Here is an 18,279-nt window from a genome sequence, read left to right on the forward strand (position 1 = left end):
TGAGAGAGGCACACAGGAACAAACATAGTACACAGATATATCTGTTGACAGAACGGTACAGAACCACTGTCATGCGGTTGACTTTAGTAGGTCTCTCCTCTCATTTCCTTCCTGTGTTGTGAAGTTGAGTGTTGCGAGGTAGAGACAGAAGAACTGGCTGGAGCTCTGTGAGACTATGGTTGAAGGGCAGACTGCATGGGGTCCTCCTGTCTGACTGTGGGTGAGGCAGGCCGGGGGTCACTATGAGACTAAGTTTGGGGCTGAGGTGCTGGGTGAGTTCACACTAATGAAACAGAGACAGGCAAACAGAACGTTTCTCCTCAGTCTTCCCCATCTGCATGCTGTGCTGGGCCTGATGGCTCGTGACTGGAGCACATTCTGCTTTTCACAGATGAGCCGGTCTGTCTGAGGCGCACACACACACACACACACACAAACAAACACACAAAATGTCCTATCGGGTGTTGGTAGTTTGTCAGGATTACTTTGTGCTGCTGCACTTATAAAACACTCCCAAATGGCCTGTAAGTTTACGAGGATAATATATCTATCTGAATACGATGTTCCTCTCATCACCCACTGTTGTTTGTTGTCTATGTTTTCCAGACAGCCTTCACTGCAGTGTGTCTGTAGTGTTCATAAAGCCAGGGGCCGTTACAGGCAGGATGAAGATGGAGAGAGAGGTGAAATCAGCTGGTTGTATTGACGTCTCACAGCAGTCAGAGCGATCGGCTCATTAAATGAAATCAGACTCTCTACCTCCCTCTCTCACACAGACATACACCCCCCCAGTTTTTAGACAACACATGTAAACTTGGGAAAGAGGTAAAGAAACATTGGTGTGAAAAAATACCTTGGCAGGAAGTGATCACTTAAAAGGTATGCAGGTCAACACTCACTCACGCACACACCACACACACACCGTGGGTCAGAGATAGAGACTGATGAACCGAGCGGGTGGTGTGTCGCCCTGTGTGCTCTAAGGACCCAGCTGAGGATGAGAGAGATCAATACTGTGTGTGTGTGTGCGATTGAGAGCTTCTGTGTTGCTAATGGAGCTCTGCTGTGTGGGAGGGGTGTTGTTAGGGACTCAGGTGGTGTGTATACAGTGGGAGGGAAGGCCTTGGTTACAGCAGTGGAGAGGGCAGGGTGAGAGCTGGAGGTGATGGGAACGGCGCCTCCATTATGGGCTCACAGAAGGAGGTAAGCGCCCCACTGGATCTCCAGCCACCTCCACACCACATAAACACTGAGCTCCACTGGGCACGGCCGCCATTATTTCAGCCACATATCGCATCCCCAGCATGATTTTCCACTTTGCTTCTTCCCTGCATGGAGCTGTCAACCACCCCGTGTCTCACACACACATGCATGCACACAACCACACACACCTAAACAAGTCCAAACATCAATCCTTCCTCTCCACTGCTCTGCCCATGTAATCCAGTCTTCCCCTCCTCTCTGCTTCCGCCTGCCAGCCATTAACGGTGGTGCTCTGTGCTGTGTGCTGTGCTCTGTGCTGTCCAGGGAGCTCACACTGCCTGTGTTTTCTCATTGTGTTTCCTCCTGTATGGGGGCCATGAAGCCGATCAATAAGAATCAGTGAAAACACTTCCAGAGGTCCCCAGGCCTCCGACTCCCAGTGTGTTGTACCCTGTCTGACTCCACCCGTTTACAGATCAGCAGCAGAGATGGAGCCTTACCTACAGAGGTGTGGCACGACAACTGACCTGCATGTAGCTTCACTCACCTGAGAGGCCAGTTGGGTATACTACAGTGCTAGTACTACTTGACTGGCTTTGACTTCACCACATGACTGGCACTGTTCTAGGTAGCAGGGGTAGTGAGCAGGATGAGTGGGCCTGACTGTGTAGGGGGAAACCACTGAGTGGACTAGTAAATTAATATATGTTTGTAGTGGAAAGGGAGTGATCAGCACAGTGTGACCGGGTTTGTCCGTGTCTGTGGGCGAGTCTGTCATTGGGAAGCTACAGCCCTGTGGATGAGGCTCGGTCTACTGATGATCCACTGACCGATCTGCCTGACTGACTGGCTGGCCTAACTGGTGTGACTGACTGACTGTCTGACCTGTCGTCTCAGTGCGGCGGTGCTGTCTCTCATAGTGCTGATGACCATCTCACACTCCTGGCTGTGTTTGCGGCTGGACTCCAGGTCTCTCTGGGTGTCTCGGAGGTGCTGGCTCAGGGCACTCAGGGCTTCATCCCCGCTCTCCAGCTGGGCACAGTGGACCTTCAGCTCCCCCTGCAACACCAACGCCTGGGCACACAGATGCAGCACATGCTCGTCCCGCTCCACCACCTGGGACACAGACACACAGGGACACGCAGGGACACGCAGGCAGGCACACAAACACACATACGAACAAGACATGCTATTAACACTCATAAATCAGGTCTAGAGATGTACGGAAGAACAACTCCTGGCAACATGTGTATAAACAGCAGAGATAAAACCACAACACATGGAGCGCTTGGGGCTATATGGTTCTATCTGCATTTTTGTCCAAATGGAGTTAATGACAGCCTTGTTCTGTTTAATGTTCTCTACCTATATAGTACTCTAAACACCCCAATTCATGTTGTGTAAAAAAAGAAATACTAGATAGAAATTGCTGACACCGTTCAAACCAATAGGGGTTTGTAAGTAACTTTAACACCAATCATCTTCTAGCAGACAGAACCTCTAGCAGACAGAACCTCTAGCAGACAGAACCTCTAGCAGACAGAACCTCTAACAGATAAAACCTCTAGCAGACAGAACCTCTAGCAGACAGAACCTCTAGCAGACAGAACCTCTAGCAGACAGAACCTCTAACAGATAAAACCTCTAGCAGACAGAACCTCTAGCAGATAGAAGCTCTAGCAGATATAAGCTTTAGCAGATAGAAGCTCTTGCAGACAGAACCTCAAGCAGATAGAAGCTCTAGCAGACAGAACCTCTAGCAGACAGAACCTCTAGCAGACAGAACCTCTAGCAGATAGAACCTCTAGCAGACAGAACCTCTAGCAGACAGAACCTCTAGCAGACAGAAGCTCTAGCAGATAGAAGCTTTAGCAGATAGAAGCTCTAGCAGACAGAACCTCAAGCAGATAGAAGCTTTAGCAGATAGAAGCTCTCAAAATACTAGAAAAAGCTCCAGTATCAGCTCTTAGTTTTCCTGCAGGGTGAGGATGGCGTGGGAGCTGACCTGAGCCCTGGCTTCCTTCAGGTCCTCGTCCTGGGCCTGTAGAGTGCTGTCCTGCTGGGAGATCTTGGTGAGGCAGGCCTGGTACTTGACCCTGTACAGCTCCAGGGACTGGGTCAGGGGCTGCAGCCTGGTCTCTGTGTCCGCTGCTCTACTCTCAGCCTCCTGCAGCACAGCCCTCAGCCTGGACAACTCTGCCTCCTGGCCCCACAGACGGTTCTCCCTATCAGATGCCTGTGGGGGGGACACATTCTCAGAACACTGTAGTCTACTTCAATATGCCTGTATAATGGCTTACATAAACCTGTAATAGGCATAGTACTGAGGGTACTTCACTGCCTATTAAAGTGAAGATAAATCCATGTTCCTGTCTTTCTGTGTACTGTACTCCTCTCACTCCTCCCACCCACCTCCTCCTCGGCCTGCCTGGTCTGTCTCTGGGCGTGCTCCAGGTCAGAGCGGAGGTGCTTCATGGTTGCTCTACACTGCTGCAGCCTGCCCTGGGTCTCCTGTAGCTCAGCCCTCAGCCCCAACACCTCCTCCTCCCTGCTCTCCTGTTGAGCCCGGGCCTCCGCCTGCCACCGCTGCAGCTCCCCACGCAGAACACACACTGCCCCCTGCTGGTTGTCCCGCTGGAGACAGAGGGTAGTGTCAGTGAGGGAGTGTGTAGGGAGAATGTGTGTGTATGTGCATGTGTGTGTGTGTGTATGTGTGTTTGTATGTGTTTGTATGTGTGCGTGTGTATTTGTGTGTGTGTGTGTGTGTGTGTGTGTATGTATGTGTTTGGATTTGTTTGTGTGTATGTGTGTGTGTATGTATGTATGTGTTTGTATTTTTGTGTGTGTGTGTGTATGTGTTTTTGTGTGTGTGTGTTTTTGTGTGTGTATGTGTGTGTGTGTGTGTGTGTGTGTGTGTGTGTGTGTGTGTGTGGGGACACACAGACAGAACAGACAGATATGATACAATACACTCCTTCAGCCTTCCTTCCTCTCCCTGCAGCTCCACCGAGGCACTTTAATGACACCACATTACACTACATTACATTATTACACTCCAGAGTACAATATCCCAGATGGGATAATATTAGTTTTCCCCTGGCTGATGATGCATTACAAAAATAAGGAGCAGTGTAACAGATGGCTCTCAGGGTAAAAATAATAAATCCCACAGACTTTTAACATGGCTGGGAGACACGCACCCACACCCACAAAACACTTCTGTGATTCATCTACTCCTTCGTTCTTACTGAGTTCTAAGCCAGAAGAGTGAGAGAGAGAGAGGTAGAGAGAAACACGATTAGTTTGCATTTAACTTACAAACATCATTAAGACCCCAGCACTAATTGTGTTCTTTTAAATGAGTTAAATCTGTTAATGACTCCATTAGTGACTCCAGTGCATTGATGTCTCCCAGGAATGGAGGGAGGGAGGAAGTGAGAGGATGGATTGAGGCAGTCTGTGACATCACAAGCTGTGTAGACATACACAAATATGGAGGTAAAAGATACATGCAGAGAAAAGAGGACAGATGAAGAGGATAAATATAATAATACTAGGACAGATATAGGGAGGGGGACTGATGTGGAGAGAGAGGGGGGAGCTCTAATCCATAATACAGCCAGCCTGCCTGCCAGCCAGCCTGCCTGCCTGCCTGGCCTGCTGCATACATTACTGCATCAATCAGTGCTAAGCTGCAGTGTAATCTTCTAACTCCCTATTTCTCTCCCAACCTCATCACACAGACAACACCCCATGGCTATTTTTGATGAGATTCAGTGCTAGAGAGAGGGAGAGAGGTGGTGAGGGAAGGGGGGAAGGGGGTTTATAGAGCAGCCTCTCTCTCTCTCCCTCCCTCCCTCTCTCTCTCTCTCTCTCGCAGCTCAACCACTGATTAATTTCCAACTAGATCGCTTGGCTAGCAGTATTATTAGCATAACATTTCCATGGATCAGGACCTGCAATGAAACCCTTTCATCAAGTCACTTGTCGAACATAAAATTTCGAATCTCATTTTGTTTCTAATATAATTTTCTTACTGGGTGTGTGTGGAAGGCAGCGGGAGCTGGGAAAACGGAGAGTGGGGGAGGTGGGGGTGGAGGGTTGTTATGCAGAAGATAAACGGAGTCATCAATCAAAATTAAAAGAGCTCTGGGTTGGGAAGGAGACGTTGGTGTTAACCATGGCGTCTGTAGCCACTGCGACACACCCAAGGTGCGTGCTCTCAGGTCTGTCTGTCTGTCTGTCTGTCTGCCTGTCTGTCTGTCTGTCGAGTGGACAGAGGCTGAACTCTCAGCTAAAGACAAAAGAGCAGTCTGACTATCTTATCTTGTGACTGAGGCAGAACAGAACGTCACAACAATGTGACAGCACATGCAATAAATAACGATAAATCTATCCTTGATTACAAAATGGTCAAAGCTGTCACTATTACAACTCTCAGCCCTAGTCCCAGACTGTACCAGTAATTATGAAAAATAACATAGCAGGGGGGAGGAGGAGGAGGAATGCGGATTTCTTTTGAATAAGGATACAGAATCAATGCAATTTAATCAATCTTAGCTAATTAAAATACATCTATATTGTGAAACAATCAAGGTGCATAAACAAGATTCAAAGAAATGAAGGAACTGTGCCCAATTCTAATTAAATTATACTAATTGGAATTCCACGGCTGTGCTGTGTTTGTTGATGCCGTGGAGAGAAAGAGAGAGGGATGGCTGACTGCCCACTCCTTTGTCTCTGCTGCTTCTCCTCAACAGCACACATTACTGCACATAACACAGCCACACCATGGGCTCTCTCTCATAGTTTGTGTCTGTCTTTGTGATTGTCTCCACCCACTTCCAGGTGTCACCCGTTTTCCCCATTAGTCCCTGGGTACTTATTCCGGTGTTCCCTGTTTGTCTGTTGCCACTTCGTCTTGTCTTGTGAAGTCAACCAGGGTGTTTTTCCGTGCTCCTGCTTTTCTTTTCTCTCTTTTGCTAGTCCTCCCGGTTTTGACCCTTGCCTGCCTTGACTCTGAACCCGCCTGCCTGACCATACTGCCCACCCTGACCTCGAGCCTGCCTGCCACTCTGTACCTCCTGGACTCTGACCTTGTTTATGATCTTTTGCCTGTCCCTTGTATTATAATAAATATCAGAGACTCTAACTATCTGCCTCCCGTGTCTGCATTTGGGTCTCGCTCTGTGCCCTTATAGACCTCCATAAGTATTGGGAGAGTGACATTTCTTGTTGTTTTGGCTCTGTACTCCAGCACTTATGGATTTGCATCCATATCGGGTGAACTGTTTAGAAATTACAGCTCTTTTTGGACATAGTCCCCCCAATTTAGGGGAACAAAAGTATTATCTGCATTAATGTAGTATTTGGTCCCAAATTCCTAGTAAACAAAGATTACATCTAGCTTGTAACTCTACAAACTGCATTCCTTTAAAACCGGGGAGTTTTTGTAAAGTTACCTCCATTTTACAACCCTATATGGGGATGAGAGGGTTAGACATATTGTAAAAGGAGGGATGAGAGGGTTAGACATACTGTATAATAGGAGGGATGAGAGGGTTAGACATACTGTAATAGGAGGGATGAGAGGGTTAGACATACTGTAATAGGAGGGATGAGAGGGTTAGGCATGCTGTAATAGGAGGGATGAGAGGGTTTGACATACTGTAATAGGAGGGATGAGAGGGTTAGACATGCTGTAATAGGAGGGATGAGAAGGTTAGACATGCTGTAATAGGAGGGATGAGAGGGTTAGACATGCTGTAATAGGAGGGATGAGAGGGTTAGACATGCTGTAATAGGAGGGATGAGAGGGTTAGGATGAGAGGGTTAGACATACTGTAATAGGAGGGATGAGAGGGTTAGACATACTATAATAGGAGGGATGAGAGGGTTAGACATACTGTAATAGGAGGGATGAGAGGGTTAGACATGCTGTAATAGGAGGGATGAGAGGGTTAGACATGCTGTAATAGGAGGGATGAGAGGGTTAGACATGCTGTAATAGGAGGGATGAGAGGGTTAGACATGCTGTAATAGGAGGGATGAGAGGGTTAGGATGAGAGGGTTAGACATACTGTAATAGGAGGGATGAGAGGGTTAGACATACTATAATAGGAGGGATGAGAGGGTTAGACATACTGTAATAGGAGGGATGAGAGGGTTAGACATGCTGTAATAGGAGGGATGAGAGGGTTAGACATGCTGTAATAGGAGGGATGAGAGGGTTAGACATGCTGTAATAGGAGGGATGAGAGGGTTAGACATACTATAATAGGAGTGATGAGAGGGTTAGACATACTGTAATAGGAGGGATGAGAGGGTTAGACATACTATAATAGGAGGGATGAGAGTGTTAGACATACTATAATAGGAGGGATGAGAGGGTTAGACATACTGTAATAGGAGGGATGAGAGTGTTAGACATACTATAATAGGAGGGATGCGAGGGTTAGACATACTGTAATTGGAGGGATGAGAGGGTTAGACATGCTGTAATAGGATATAGGATAATATAGATTATGGTTATGGTGTGTGTATTAATATTGTATAGTTATATAGATTATGGTGTGTGTATACATATTGTATAGTGTATATAGATTATGGTGTGTGTATTAATATTGTATAGTTTATGCAGCTATAGAATAGGCCTGGCACCAAGCCCATCCATCTAAAGATCATCATTCCAGTAGCTACTGTAAACAGTGTTGAATAGTCTCACTAAGGATGTGGTATGATGTGTGTGTGTAAACTGACCTGTGTGAACAGGCTGTCCCTCTCCTGCTGTAGCTGGCCAGTTGTCTGTAGTTGTGCCTCCATGTCCTCCTCTCTCTGACTCAGGCTGCCCTGGAGACAGCTCACCTCCTTCTGCAGCCTCTGCACCTCCTCTCCAAGGGCCTGCTCCTGCTGAGCCTGCACTGACAGCTACACACAGACAGACAGACAGACAGACAGACAGACAGACAGACAGACAGACAGACAGACAGAGACAGACAGAGACAGACAGAGACAGACAGAGACAGACAGACAAACAGACAGACAGACAGACAGACAGACAGACAGACAGACAGACAGACAGACAGACAGACAGACAGACAGACAGACAGACAGACAGAAAGACAGACAGACAGACACAATATAATATAATGTAATATAATATAATGTAATGTTAAGTAACACATTATCCCTTATCAGGAAACAATTGCTGCATGTGTGGACGCAAGTGTGAAATTGAACAAAATCCCAGTCCATATAATTAAAGAAAACAGTGCTGTGAGCAGACAAGAAGAGAAGGCAGGGGAGCATGGACACAACCAGAGACAAAACCACTGTGTTCTCCTCTATTCTGCTTATAGTCAGACCTGTAGAGCTTGTTGTCTGGAGAAGTGGAATCAGATTCCCTGTAATATATATGGATATATGTGGTTTCCCCCCTGGGGCGGCAGGTAGCCTAGTGGTCACAGCGTTGGACTAGTAACCGAAAGGTTGCAAGATTAAATCCCCGAGCTGACAAGGTAAAAGTCTGTCGTTCAGCCCCTGAACAAGGCAGTTAACCCACTGTTCCTAGGCCGTCATTGAAAATAAGAATATGTTCTTAACTGACTTGCCTTGTTAAATAAAGGTTAAATAAAAACACCACCCACTCCAGCAGCAAGTTTCGAGTGAGTGATAAACTCCTCTCCCCTCCCATCCCCACCTCTCAACCCGACCCATTCCATCTCTCTCTCTCAGTCCCTCTCTTCACCCGTCTGCTCAGTTTAAATGACATCTCCCCCCGTGAGTCTCAGGAAACGCCACGTAAAGCAATTACTAACAGGCCTGATGTGCCCCCTTCCCTTTATGTAGGGGGGGGGGGGCATGTGCCCTTCAGCAAAAAATGAATTTTCCAATTGCAGTTAGTTCTGCCATGAATAAATAAACAAATGAATATTTGAGAGGGCAACATAAATAAATAACATCACAAACATTTCACTGGCACTCATAAGTATTCTGCAGATAACTTGGGCTGCATGCTAATGATAAAAACAGTAGATGTAGCAGGTTCCCAATGCATTATTCACCGCTCTCCTCCAACCCAAAATTAAATAAATAAAAATATTTCAAGGAAGTCAAAACATCCTCTCAGCATTGAAGTGACAGGCCTGTCCCATTTATAACACAAGGACACTCTGGGAAACAAATATCTGACCAGTCAGAGAGAGAGGAATAAATAAACCAGCACAACACAGCGTACGGCCATTGACACGTCCTCTACAAGTTCTCCTTCAAGAAGAAAACTCTGAAATAACACAGAAGGTTCATGGGACACAGTCAGGTGTCTTTTCTAAGTCCCAAGGTACAGGGCTGGCTGGACACTAACAAGGTCACCATGTCCTTGAGCTTTCTCCTCAGGGATACACGAGGGGGGGGGGTCTGTGCCCCTATGAATTCTGATGGATTTGAGTTGAACTAGCCCCTCTATAAACCGGCAGCACTAGGACTCGTCTTCGATGGCTGTAGAGACTGCATTAGGCAGGTCTGTACAACCCCATCCATGATGATGCGTTAGATCTCAGGCCTCACCTCATCCTGAGCTGATTTCAGGTGTTCCTGCGCGGTGCTCAGTTCTGTGGTCAGTCTCAGCACTGTCTCATCCCTGTTGGTCACCTGAGCACAACCACATACCTTGGTCAGTCTCTACTTCCACTCAACTCACACTGCCTTACCTGTCAGTATGTATGGTTCTTCTTCTGCTGTGAAGACTTAAAACAACACTACTGTCACGACTTCTGCCGAAGTTGATGCCTCTCTTTGTTCGGGCGGTGTTCGGCATTCGACGTCGCCAGTCTTCATTTTCCATTTGATTTGTCTCGTTTTCCCACACACCTGGTTCTCATTTCCCTCATTATGTGTTGTGTATTTGACCCTCTGTTTCCCCCATGTCTTTGTGTGGTATTTTTTACGTTTTCATGTATGCGCATGGTAGGCTGGTTGCACAAATTTTGTGTTTGTTTGTGCAGTGTGCTTTTGGTTCGCCAAATAAAAGGCTCCAGTTTGCTACCAAATAGCTGCTCTCCGGCACCTGACTTCCTACAGCCCTTCATGCATACCCTGACAACTACACTATATCGACACATTCTTAACAATGACCTTGGTAAAGACATTTTGTATTTCACATCCATTATGAAACATGAAACATCCTGATCCAAGTTAAATAAAGGTTCAATTAAAAAAAGTTTAAAAAAGGCCATGACATTTCTGATTGGCTGTTTTTGAGCTGACCAGCTAAGGGGCATTACAACGAGGGTTGGTTGGATGAGGGAGAGGAGACAGATGGAGGAGAGATGTTAAGGCCAGTACCTCGTGCTGTGCAGCCTTGTGTTTCTCATTGAGCAGGTCCAGGTCATGGCTCAGGTCCTGGTTCTCTGTCACCTGAAAGGCCAGTCTGTCCCTCTGTTCCCTCACCTCACGCAGCTCCTCCCTCAGCCTGCCCACCCCAGCCTCCTCCTGGACCAGCTACACACAGACAGAGAAATAGTGTGGGTCTAACAGAAAATAGGCTAATAACAGAGGTACAGTATATGGATAAACCTACAGACCATTTTAGAATATTATGTACGAGTGACTTTCTATCAAGGTTCAAGTACCTGGGCATAGCAGGTGGTATACTGCTGCTGTAGTTGGACCAGATCAGCTCTGATCTCAGCCAGTCTCTCCTCTGTCTCCACACACTGGCTATCCTGCGACAAGTGACACGTGTCATTCCATTGTCATAAACATGCCAATACATGGCTCTTAATGGGTCAAATGAAACTCCTTTTCTTACCTGCTTCTCCCTCTCTCTTTTACATGACCTCAGCTCGGCAGCAACTTGCTGCAGTGCATCTTGGGAGGAGAGCAGCTGTTGGCGGAGAACGCGGGCGTCTTCTTCATGGTCCTGCAGCTTCACTCTGAGAGCCACGACCATCTCCTCCTTCTGGGCAAGCTGCGGGACAGGAGGGAACGTAACACACTGAAGAACACATCAAGGACAGGACAGAGAACAGGCTGATTGTACAGTAATAGCTATGTGGAAAGCACTTTCCTGTTCAAATCACAGGCATTATTTGCAATCAGCAAGAGGCAAAAAGGTTCAAATCAAACGTTTATTTACTGTTGTTCTCTATGTTCCGTCTTACTGGGATACAGGAAAACAATGACAAAGAGCGTGATGGTTTTAGTTCCATCCTATAGACACACAAAATAACACATAAATAGGTAATAGTCCAACGAACCATTTAATGGTGGCAACACTCACAATTGTACATTAGAAAATAACACAATATATATATAGACGTTCTGTCCAGTTAGTTTCCCATTTGGACAAAAAACATGTCCTAGATAAGCAAGACAATGTTTCCTGTTTTAGGGAAATGGGTTTGTCTGCAAGCTACATCCCTCCATTTCACTGTAAATTGGAGAATAAGAGTTTATACAGAACCATTTCTGCTGCTGTTATTGAGCTTCTGTGAAATTGTTGTGGATTACACATAATTATTGATAAAGCAGCTTTCTCTCTCTGTTTTTGTTGCCCAAATCTGTTAAAATATGATGAGACTCCACATTGGTACCCGAGTAATGAAAACACACGGCTATAGTGATAGTGTTATTTTGTCGTGAGTAATCATACGCATGAGAGACAGAGAGAGGCTGACTGGGATGAGGCAATTAACAACAACACTGATACTGGAAACATGTGGAATGGGTGAGTGGGAATGGGTGAGTGGGCTGGGGAGGAGAGGGCTGGTTGTCGATTGGGGTATCTAAAGAGTGGCTGAGGATTCTAACCACCACACACACAGACACAGACACAGACAGATACAAACAGACAGACAGACAGACAGACAGACAGACAGACAGACAGACAGACAGACAGACAGACAGACAGACAGACAGACAGAAACAGACAGACAGACAGAAACAGACAGACAGACAGACAGACAGACAGGAGAATGAGCAGACAGACAGACAGACACAAGAGAATGGGCAGACAGACCAGACAGACAGACACAGGAGAATGAGCAGACAGACAGACCAGACACACAGACCAGACACACAGACAAGCACAGGAGAATGAGCAGACAGACAGACCAGACAGACACAGGAGAATGAGCAGACAGACAGACAGACAGACACAGGAGAATGAGCAGACAGACAGACACAGGAGAATGAGCAGACAGAGAGCCACAAGGTCAGTCTGAGGTTCACCACACATGCTTTCACAGAGGGGGGGGTCTGAAACAGAGGAGCCTTATTTCCACATAGAACATTCTGATTGTGAGAGGGTTATGGCTGAGTGATTTTCAGTTTACCTACAGGAGTTATTTCTAACAGTGGTAGTTAACTGGGTTATAATGTCCTTTTTATCACAAGAAACAATAAAATGACAAGAAAGAAAGACATCAGTAAAAAAAAAGCAAACATCCTTTCTCTCTGTGAGGCTAATTTTCCACAGAGCCGATTAAGGAGCGTCATTAACCTGCCTGCTAAGCACAAAATTGTAATTAAAACCAAGGGGGTCATATGCATTTAACACGGCCATGCACTTGAAAGCGAGGAGTGGGGGGAAAAAAATGAATTTCCTGTACATGTTTGCAGATTGCAGCCTAATGTGGAGCTCAGTTTAATTAGACCCCAGTGACCTGATGTGATGGAGCCTGACCGGGTCCTCACTAGACCCACACTGCAGCCACACCACCGTCACCAACCCTGCTCCCTCCCTCCGACCCCCACAGCTCCTAGAACCATGCCACCTCCCCAGGTCCAGACTCCCTTCCGCCTCTCCCCTCTTCTTCCTACCTGTCCCTCGACCCCCCCACACCCTGCTCCCTCCCTCCGACCCCCACAGCTCCAAGAACCATTACACCCCCCCTCCTCCCCAGGCCAAGACTCCCTTCCACCTCTCCCCTCTTCTTCCTACCTATCCCCTATCCCCTGACCCCCCCCCCACACCCTCAACCCTGCTCCCTGTACCTGCCCAGTCCCAGCCACTCACCCTGCCCTGTAGGCCGTCCAGGCTGTGCTGCAGCTCCTGCATCTGGGCCCCCAGACTGTGGGTCTTCTCCTCCTGTAGTCTCAGGCCTCTGAGGGCCGTGTCCCTGGCCCTCTGCACCTCCTCAAGCCCAGCCTCCCTCAGCCTAAGTCCCTCTGAAGCAGCATGGTAGCGGTCCCTCCACTCCCACAGCTCCCTGTCACGCTGGGCACTCTCCTCCCACAGCTCCCGACCCACCACGTCAGCCTGGCTTTGCAGCCACACAGCCTGCACATCGCTCTCCCTCACCTGCACATAGACACACAGTCACAGTCAGTTATATCCTCAAATAGACATCTTCAGTCATTCATATCAGTCAGGAGACATCTAGTAACGCAACTCACACACACTAAGAACACACACGTTAACGGTCAAGGACATAGTACAGACACTCATGTAAACACGTCCGACGCTCGTCATCACGGTGTCTTCTGTGGCACAGAGCAGACTGTCCCTCCTGTCACAGCTAGTTCCCAGGATGTTAAAACAACAAATCCACAACAGCCCCAGTGAGTTTCCACTAAAACCCACTGAAAGAGCAGGACTATTCTTTATGAACTGACAAACTCACACAGTAACAGGATCAGCACATAAAAGTCCATGCGAATGAAACAAACGAGTGTTAGCGGGGTGTGAATAAACACTGTGGCGTGCACCTCTACAGACCCTTCTATCAATCAACCTGTCTGCACTTTGTTTTGAGAGTAATCTTGTCCAACCAACAGAGAAGCACTCAGCAGTTAGTGGAGCTTGGCTGTGCTTTGAAGGCCGTGGTTTATTGCGGTCCCAGAGCACAGTGAAGCCGCGCTGTAAAAACACGCAGGCCCAGCGCTCAACACTCGTCCGGGGTTACTCACCTCACACAGGGATCTAGCGCAGACCACCTAAAACGCCCGTCTGACCCTTTTCTATTTCTCTCTTGTTCCCTCTCTCCCTCCGTCTACAGATTATCACCCTCTGTCCCAGGTCTTCCCTCTGCTCTGTCCCACTTTCACCCTCTATTGACTGGGACAGGGCTTGTCTGAGCCCTCATTAGTGTGGGCTGCCAAGGCCATGCCCACGCAGACACACACACACCACACCAATCCCCGGGAACGCTCCTGACCCACTCTTTGGCCTTTAAGGGCCGACCAAAAGCCTCATTACACGTCGGCTCCCACTGCTTAAGAGGTGAATGTGAAGTTGAAGGGTTGAAAGCAGGCGTTAGAAGATGCCCACGTTGTGTCAGTCAGTCAGGCACCTCACAACACAGCAGCGTGAGAGGAGAGGGTTTGTTAAGCAGCATTGTGTGTCATCCTGTTCGGGGGAAGCACAAAGGTGTCAGCCAGAGCCCAGAGCCCAGAGCCCAGAGCCCAGAGCCACAGACCTTGTCCTTGAGCTGATGCTGCTCGTCTCTCAGCCTCTTCAGCTCCTCTTCTCTACCACAAAGCTGAGGAGAAACACACACAACATGTTAAGTACACAGAGGGTGAAGAGATGTTATAACAAAGCAGCCATTTTATATCAATATAAAATCCGTTCTGAGTAACAATTAAGTACCTTACTGTAATAGTTTTCCAATAAAATGGTCAAAAAGAAACAAAAATAGCTTTTTAGCAAAAAACTATTTATCAAGCAAGAATTTTGCTGGGACTGTCTGGAAATGATGTCGCTCTTGCTGCGGGTGATTCTGTGATCCACCTCTACGCAGACGATACCATTCTGTATACATCTGGCCCTTCTTTGGACACTGTGTTAACAAACCTCCAAACGAGCTTCAATGCCATACAACACTCCTTCCGTGGCCTCCAACTGCTCTTAAACGCTAGTAAAACTAAATGCATGCTTTTCAACAGTTCGCTGCCCACACCCGTTGTCACCAAAGCCCCATACACCACCCACTACTGCGACCTGTATGCTCTCGTTGGCTGGCCCTAGCTACATATTCATTGCGAGACCCACTGGCTCCAGGTCATCTATAAGTCTTTGCTATCTCAGCTCACTAGTCACGATAACAACACCCACCCGTAGCACGTGCTCCAGCAGGTATACAGTGGGGCAAAAAAGTATTTAGTCAGCCACCAATTGTGCAAGTTCTCCCACTTAAAAAGATGAGGTACACTTCAATCATTTGCAAATAAATTCACAAAAAATCCTACAATGTGATTTTCTGGATTTTCCCCCCTCATTTTGTCTGTCATAGTTGAAGTGTACCTATGATGAAAATTACAGGCCTCTCTCATCTTTTTAAGTGGGAGAACTTGCACAATTGGTGGCTGACTAAATACTTTTTTGCCCCACTGTATCTCACTGGTCATCCCCAAAGCCAACATCTTCTTTGGCCGCCTTTCCTTCCAGTTGTCTGCTGCCAATGACTGGAACGAATTGCAAAAATCGCTGAAGCTGGAGACTTATATTTCCCTCACTAACTTTAAACATCAGCTATCTGAGCAGCTAACCGATCGCTGCAGCTGTACATAGCCCATCTGTAAATAGCCCACCCAATCTACCTACCTCATCCCCATATTGTTTTATTAATTTTTCTGCTCTTTTGCACACCAGCATTTCTACTTGCACATCATCAACTGCACATCTATCACTCCAGTGTTAATTTGCTAAATTGTAATTACTTCGCTTCTATGGCCTATTTATTAACTTACCTCCTCACGCCATTTGCACACACAGTATATAGACTTTATGTTTTTCTATTGTGTTATTGACTGTACGCTTGTTTATTCCATGTGTAACTCTGTGTTGTTGTTTGTGTCGCATTGCTTTGTTTTATCTTGGCCAGGTGGCAGTTGTAAATGAGAACAGGTTCTCAACTAGCCTACCTGGTTAAATAAAGGTGGAATAAAGAAAAGAAAAGTGGTCTGAGTGGGGAGGGGGAACTGAAAACTTGCTGTTATTGGCAGAGAGGTTTGGAACTCCTTGTTATTGGCCTATTCACTAATTTACTGCCTAGTGATGTCAACAGGAAAGCCAAAACTTCACCCATGCAAAACCTGCTGATTAGAAGGTATTGTGTAAATTGTTATTTCCTGATTCTGGTTGGAAATACAATGATCACATTTACAGAGTTTTTCCACACATGTACAGTGTTATTTCATCAGCTGTTGCACAATATGATACAAAAAGACAGAATTTTGACTGTACTGGGCCTTTAATAGCGTTCACATTCTCAATAGTGCTAAGTCTCCTGACATTCAACAACAGGTCCAGTCCAGATGAATAACTAATGCTGCTATCTAGTCCTACTGAGTGGTTGGACCCCCCCCCCCCCCCCCTTCTCTCTCCTCACTAGACCTGGAGTGAGAAGCATCTGAATCCTTAATAAGACAAAGTGCCTCTCCTTTCTTTCCTTGACCTCTTCAGGAATACCTCTTTAAATATTAAGAGAGAACAGCAAAAACTTACAGCCGGAGTAAAAAGTGCTGAAATATTGGTGCTGTGGCTGGGCAGTTTGGGAGAGGTAATGCAGGGGAGAGGGATGGCGGGGGTGAGGGAGGGCAGGAGCGAGGGATGGAGGGGGCGAGGGTGTGTGTGGAGGAGAAGAGGGAGAAGCGACAGCGATATAGACCTCCCAGGACAGGAGAGGCTGACGCATGTACCTCAGGCCCCTGGGGCCCCCGGGCTTTATTAACAGTGGCCCCTGGCAGGGAGGTGACATTCAGCTGTACTGGAACTCTGGCAGTTAGGGAAATGAAGCCGAACTGAGTGGAGGCCTTAGAGAGCGCTTTATGGTAAACAGCAGATATTGAGCAAGGAAAGACTTGCCTGATGGAAATGAAATGTTCAGAAACTTCTTAAGTGATAGTTCAATCTGAGTGTGAACATCTTGAGAGTCGGAGGGCAGAGAATGGCACATGAACCCAGTCTGGGTGGGATTGCTCTTATAGAGGTGACCTCTCTTCTTCCAGATCCAAGGAGGATGACATCACTCTTGACCTCTTCTCTCGCAACACAAATACCCTGTATCTGAATGCAACATTTCATGTAATATTTTCTCCCCCCCCCCCCCCCTTGGGATGAAAAGAGGCTTTAACCCACGCCTTGAAGGTAGCATAGCTGCGCCTCATCTTAAAGCAGATGTCTTTTTTTCCTCAATAGCTCAGGGTCGGCAGTGTCAAGGCACGTAGCCCCACAGCAGTTGCAGTCTTTTGTGGAGCCTCTCTTTGAGCTCAATGAAAGGAAGGGATGTGCAGTCCAGCCAGGCAGTATGAAGAATGAGCAGTTGAAGGTACTGGACTGTACACATGTGTGTTTATATGAGTAGGGTTACTGTTTTTCATTGAGCAAAGGAAGGTTGTTATAGACAGTGTGTGTGTAATGTCACATGCACAAGTACAGTGAAATGCCTTTCTCGTAAGCTCGCTCTGTGTGTGTGTGTGTGTGTGTGTGTGTGTGTGTGTGTGTTACTGATGCTGTCAATAGACAGAACACTCAATTACCTTTTTTCGCATCTCCTGTCTCTCATTCTTCAGTCTGTCCACCTCCCTCTGCAGCTCACCAAACAGCTCTTCCTTCTGCTGCTGTTCCTGCCTCTGCTCAAAACACACAAATGCCCACACACACACGCACACACCCGGAGGGCAGAGGTGAGGCACACATGGGAGAGGGAAGTGTCTGTTTTTAAAGGTGTCAGCGGAGACATTTGCATTATGCATATCACACCTCTGAAATGATCCATTAGCAGGTTAGAGCGTGAGAGCTGCTAAATCAGCTGACAGGACACTACGCCAGTAGTACTTTCACTGCAAAATGAGAGGGAGTGTTTGTCCCTACGGAGCAGAGACAGAGAGGGTCGCTGGTCCAGAGAGAAGTCCCTGTAGGACCAGACCCCCTCTGCTGTCCCCAGAGAAAGAAAGAGAAGCAAGCGAGACAGACAGACACAGCGAGAGAGAGAGAGAGAGAGAGAGAGAGAGAGAGAGAGAGAGAGAGAGAGAGAGAGAGAGAGAGAGAGAGAGAGAGAGAGAGAGAAAGGGAGGGACATGGAGAGGAAGAGAACACTCAGCCTCTCCTCAACACCCCCTTGCACATCCAGA

At 47.2% G+C, this 18,279-nt stretch overlaps 1 protein-coding gene across 1 annotated transcript in view; it reads right to left on the reverse strand.

The window, feature by feature from the left end:
• The window catches only part of LOC139384557 (early endosome antigen 1-like), a 246,497-nt gene that overhangs the window by 647 nt on the left and 227,571 nt on the right, over nucleotides 1-18,279 (reverse strand). Inside the window, exons 11-21 of the mRNA XM_071129395.1 lie at nucleotides 17,686-17,778; nucleotides 14,622-14,684; nucleotides 13,220-13,504; nucleotides 11,012-11,170; nucleotides 10,833-10,925; nucleotides 10,546-10,701; nucleotides 9,769-9,852; nucleotides 7,963-8,130; nucleotides 3,616-3,837; nucleotides 3,209-3,439; nucleotides 2,089-2,319 (exon numbers count right to left, since the gene is read on the reverse strand). Coding sequence (XP_070985496.1) covers nucleotides 2,089-2,319; nucleotides 3,209-3,439; nucleotides 3,616-3,837; nucleotides 7,963-8,130; nucleotides 9,769-9,852; nucleotides 10,546-10,701; nucleotides 10,833-10,925; nucleotides 11,012-11,170; nucleotides 13,220-13,504; nucleotides 14,622-14,684; nucleotides 17,686-17,778 — 1,785 coding nt within the window. The remainder of the gene's footprint in view (nucleotides 1-2,088; nucleotides 2,320-3,208; nucleotides 3,440-3,615; nucleotides 3,838-7,962; nucleotides 8,131-9,768; nucleotides 9,853-10,545; nucleotides 10,702-10,832; nucleotides 10,926-11,011; nucleotides 11,171-13,219; nucleotides 13,505-14,621; nucleotides 14,685-17,685; nucleotides 17,779-18,279) is intronic.

Source organism: Oncorhynchus clarkii, chromosome 26 (genome assembly GCF_045791955.1).
Source record: "Oncorhynchus clarkii lewisi isolate Uvic-CL-2024 chromosome 26, UVic_Ocla_1.0, whole genome shotgun sequence".
NCBI lineage: Eukaryota > Metazoa > Chordata > Actinopteri > Salmoniformes > Salmonidae > Oncorhynchus > Oncorhynchus clarkii.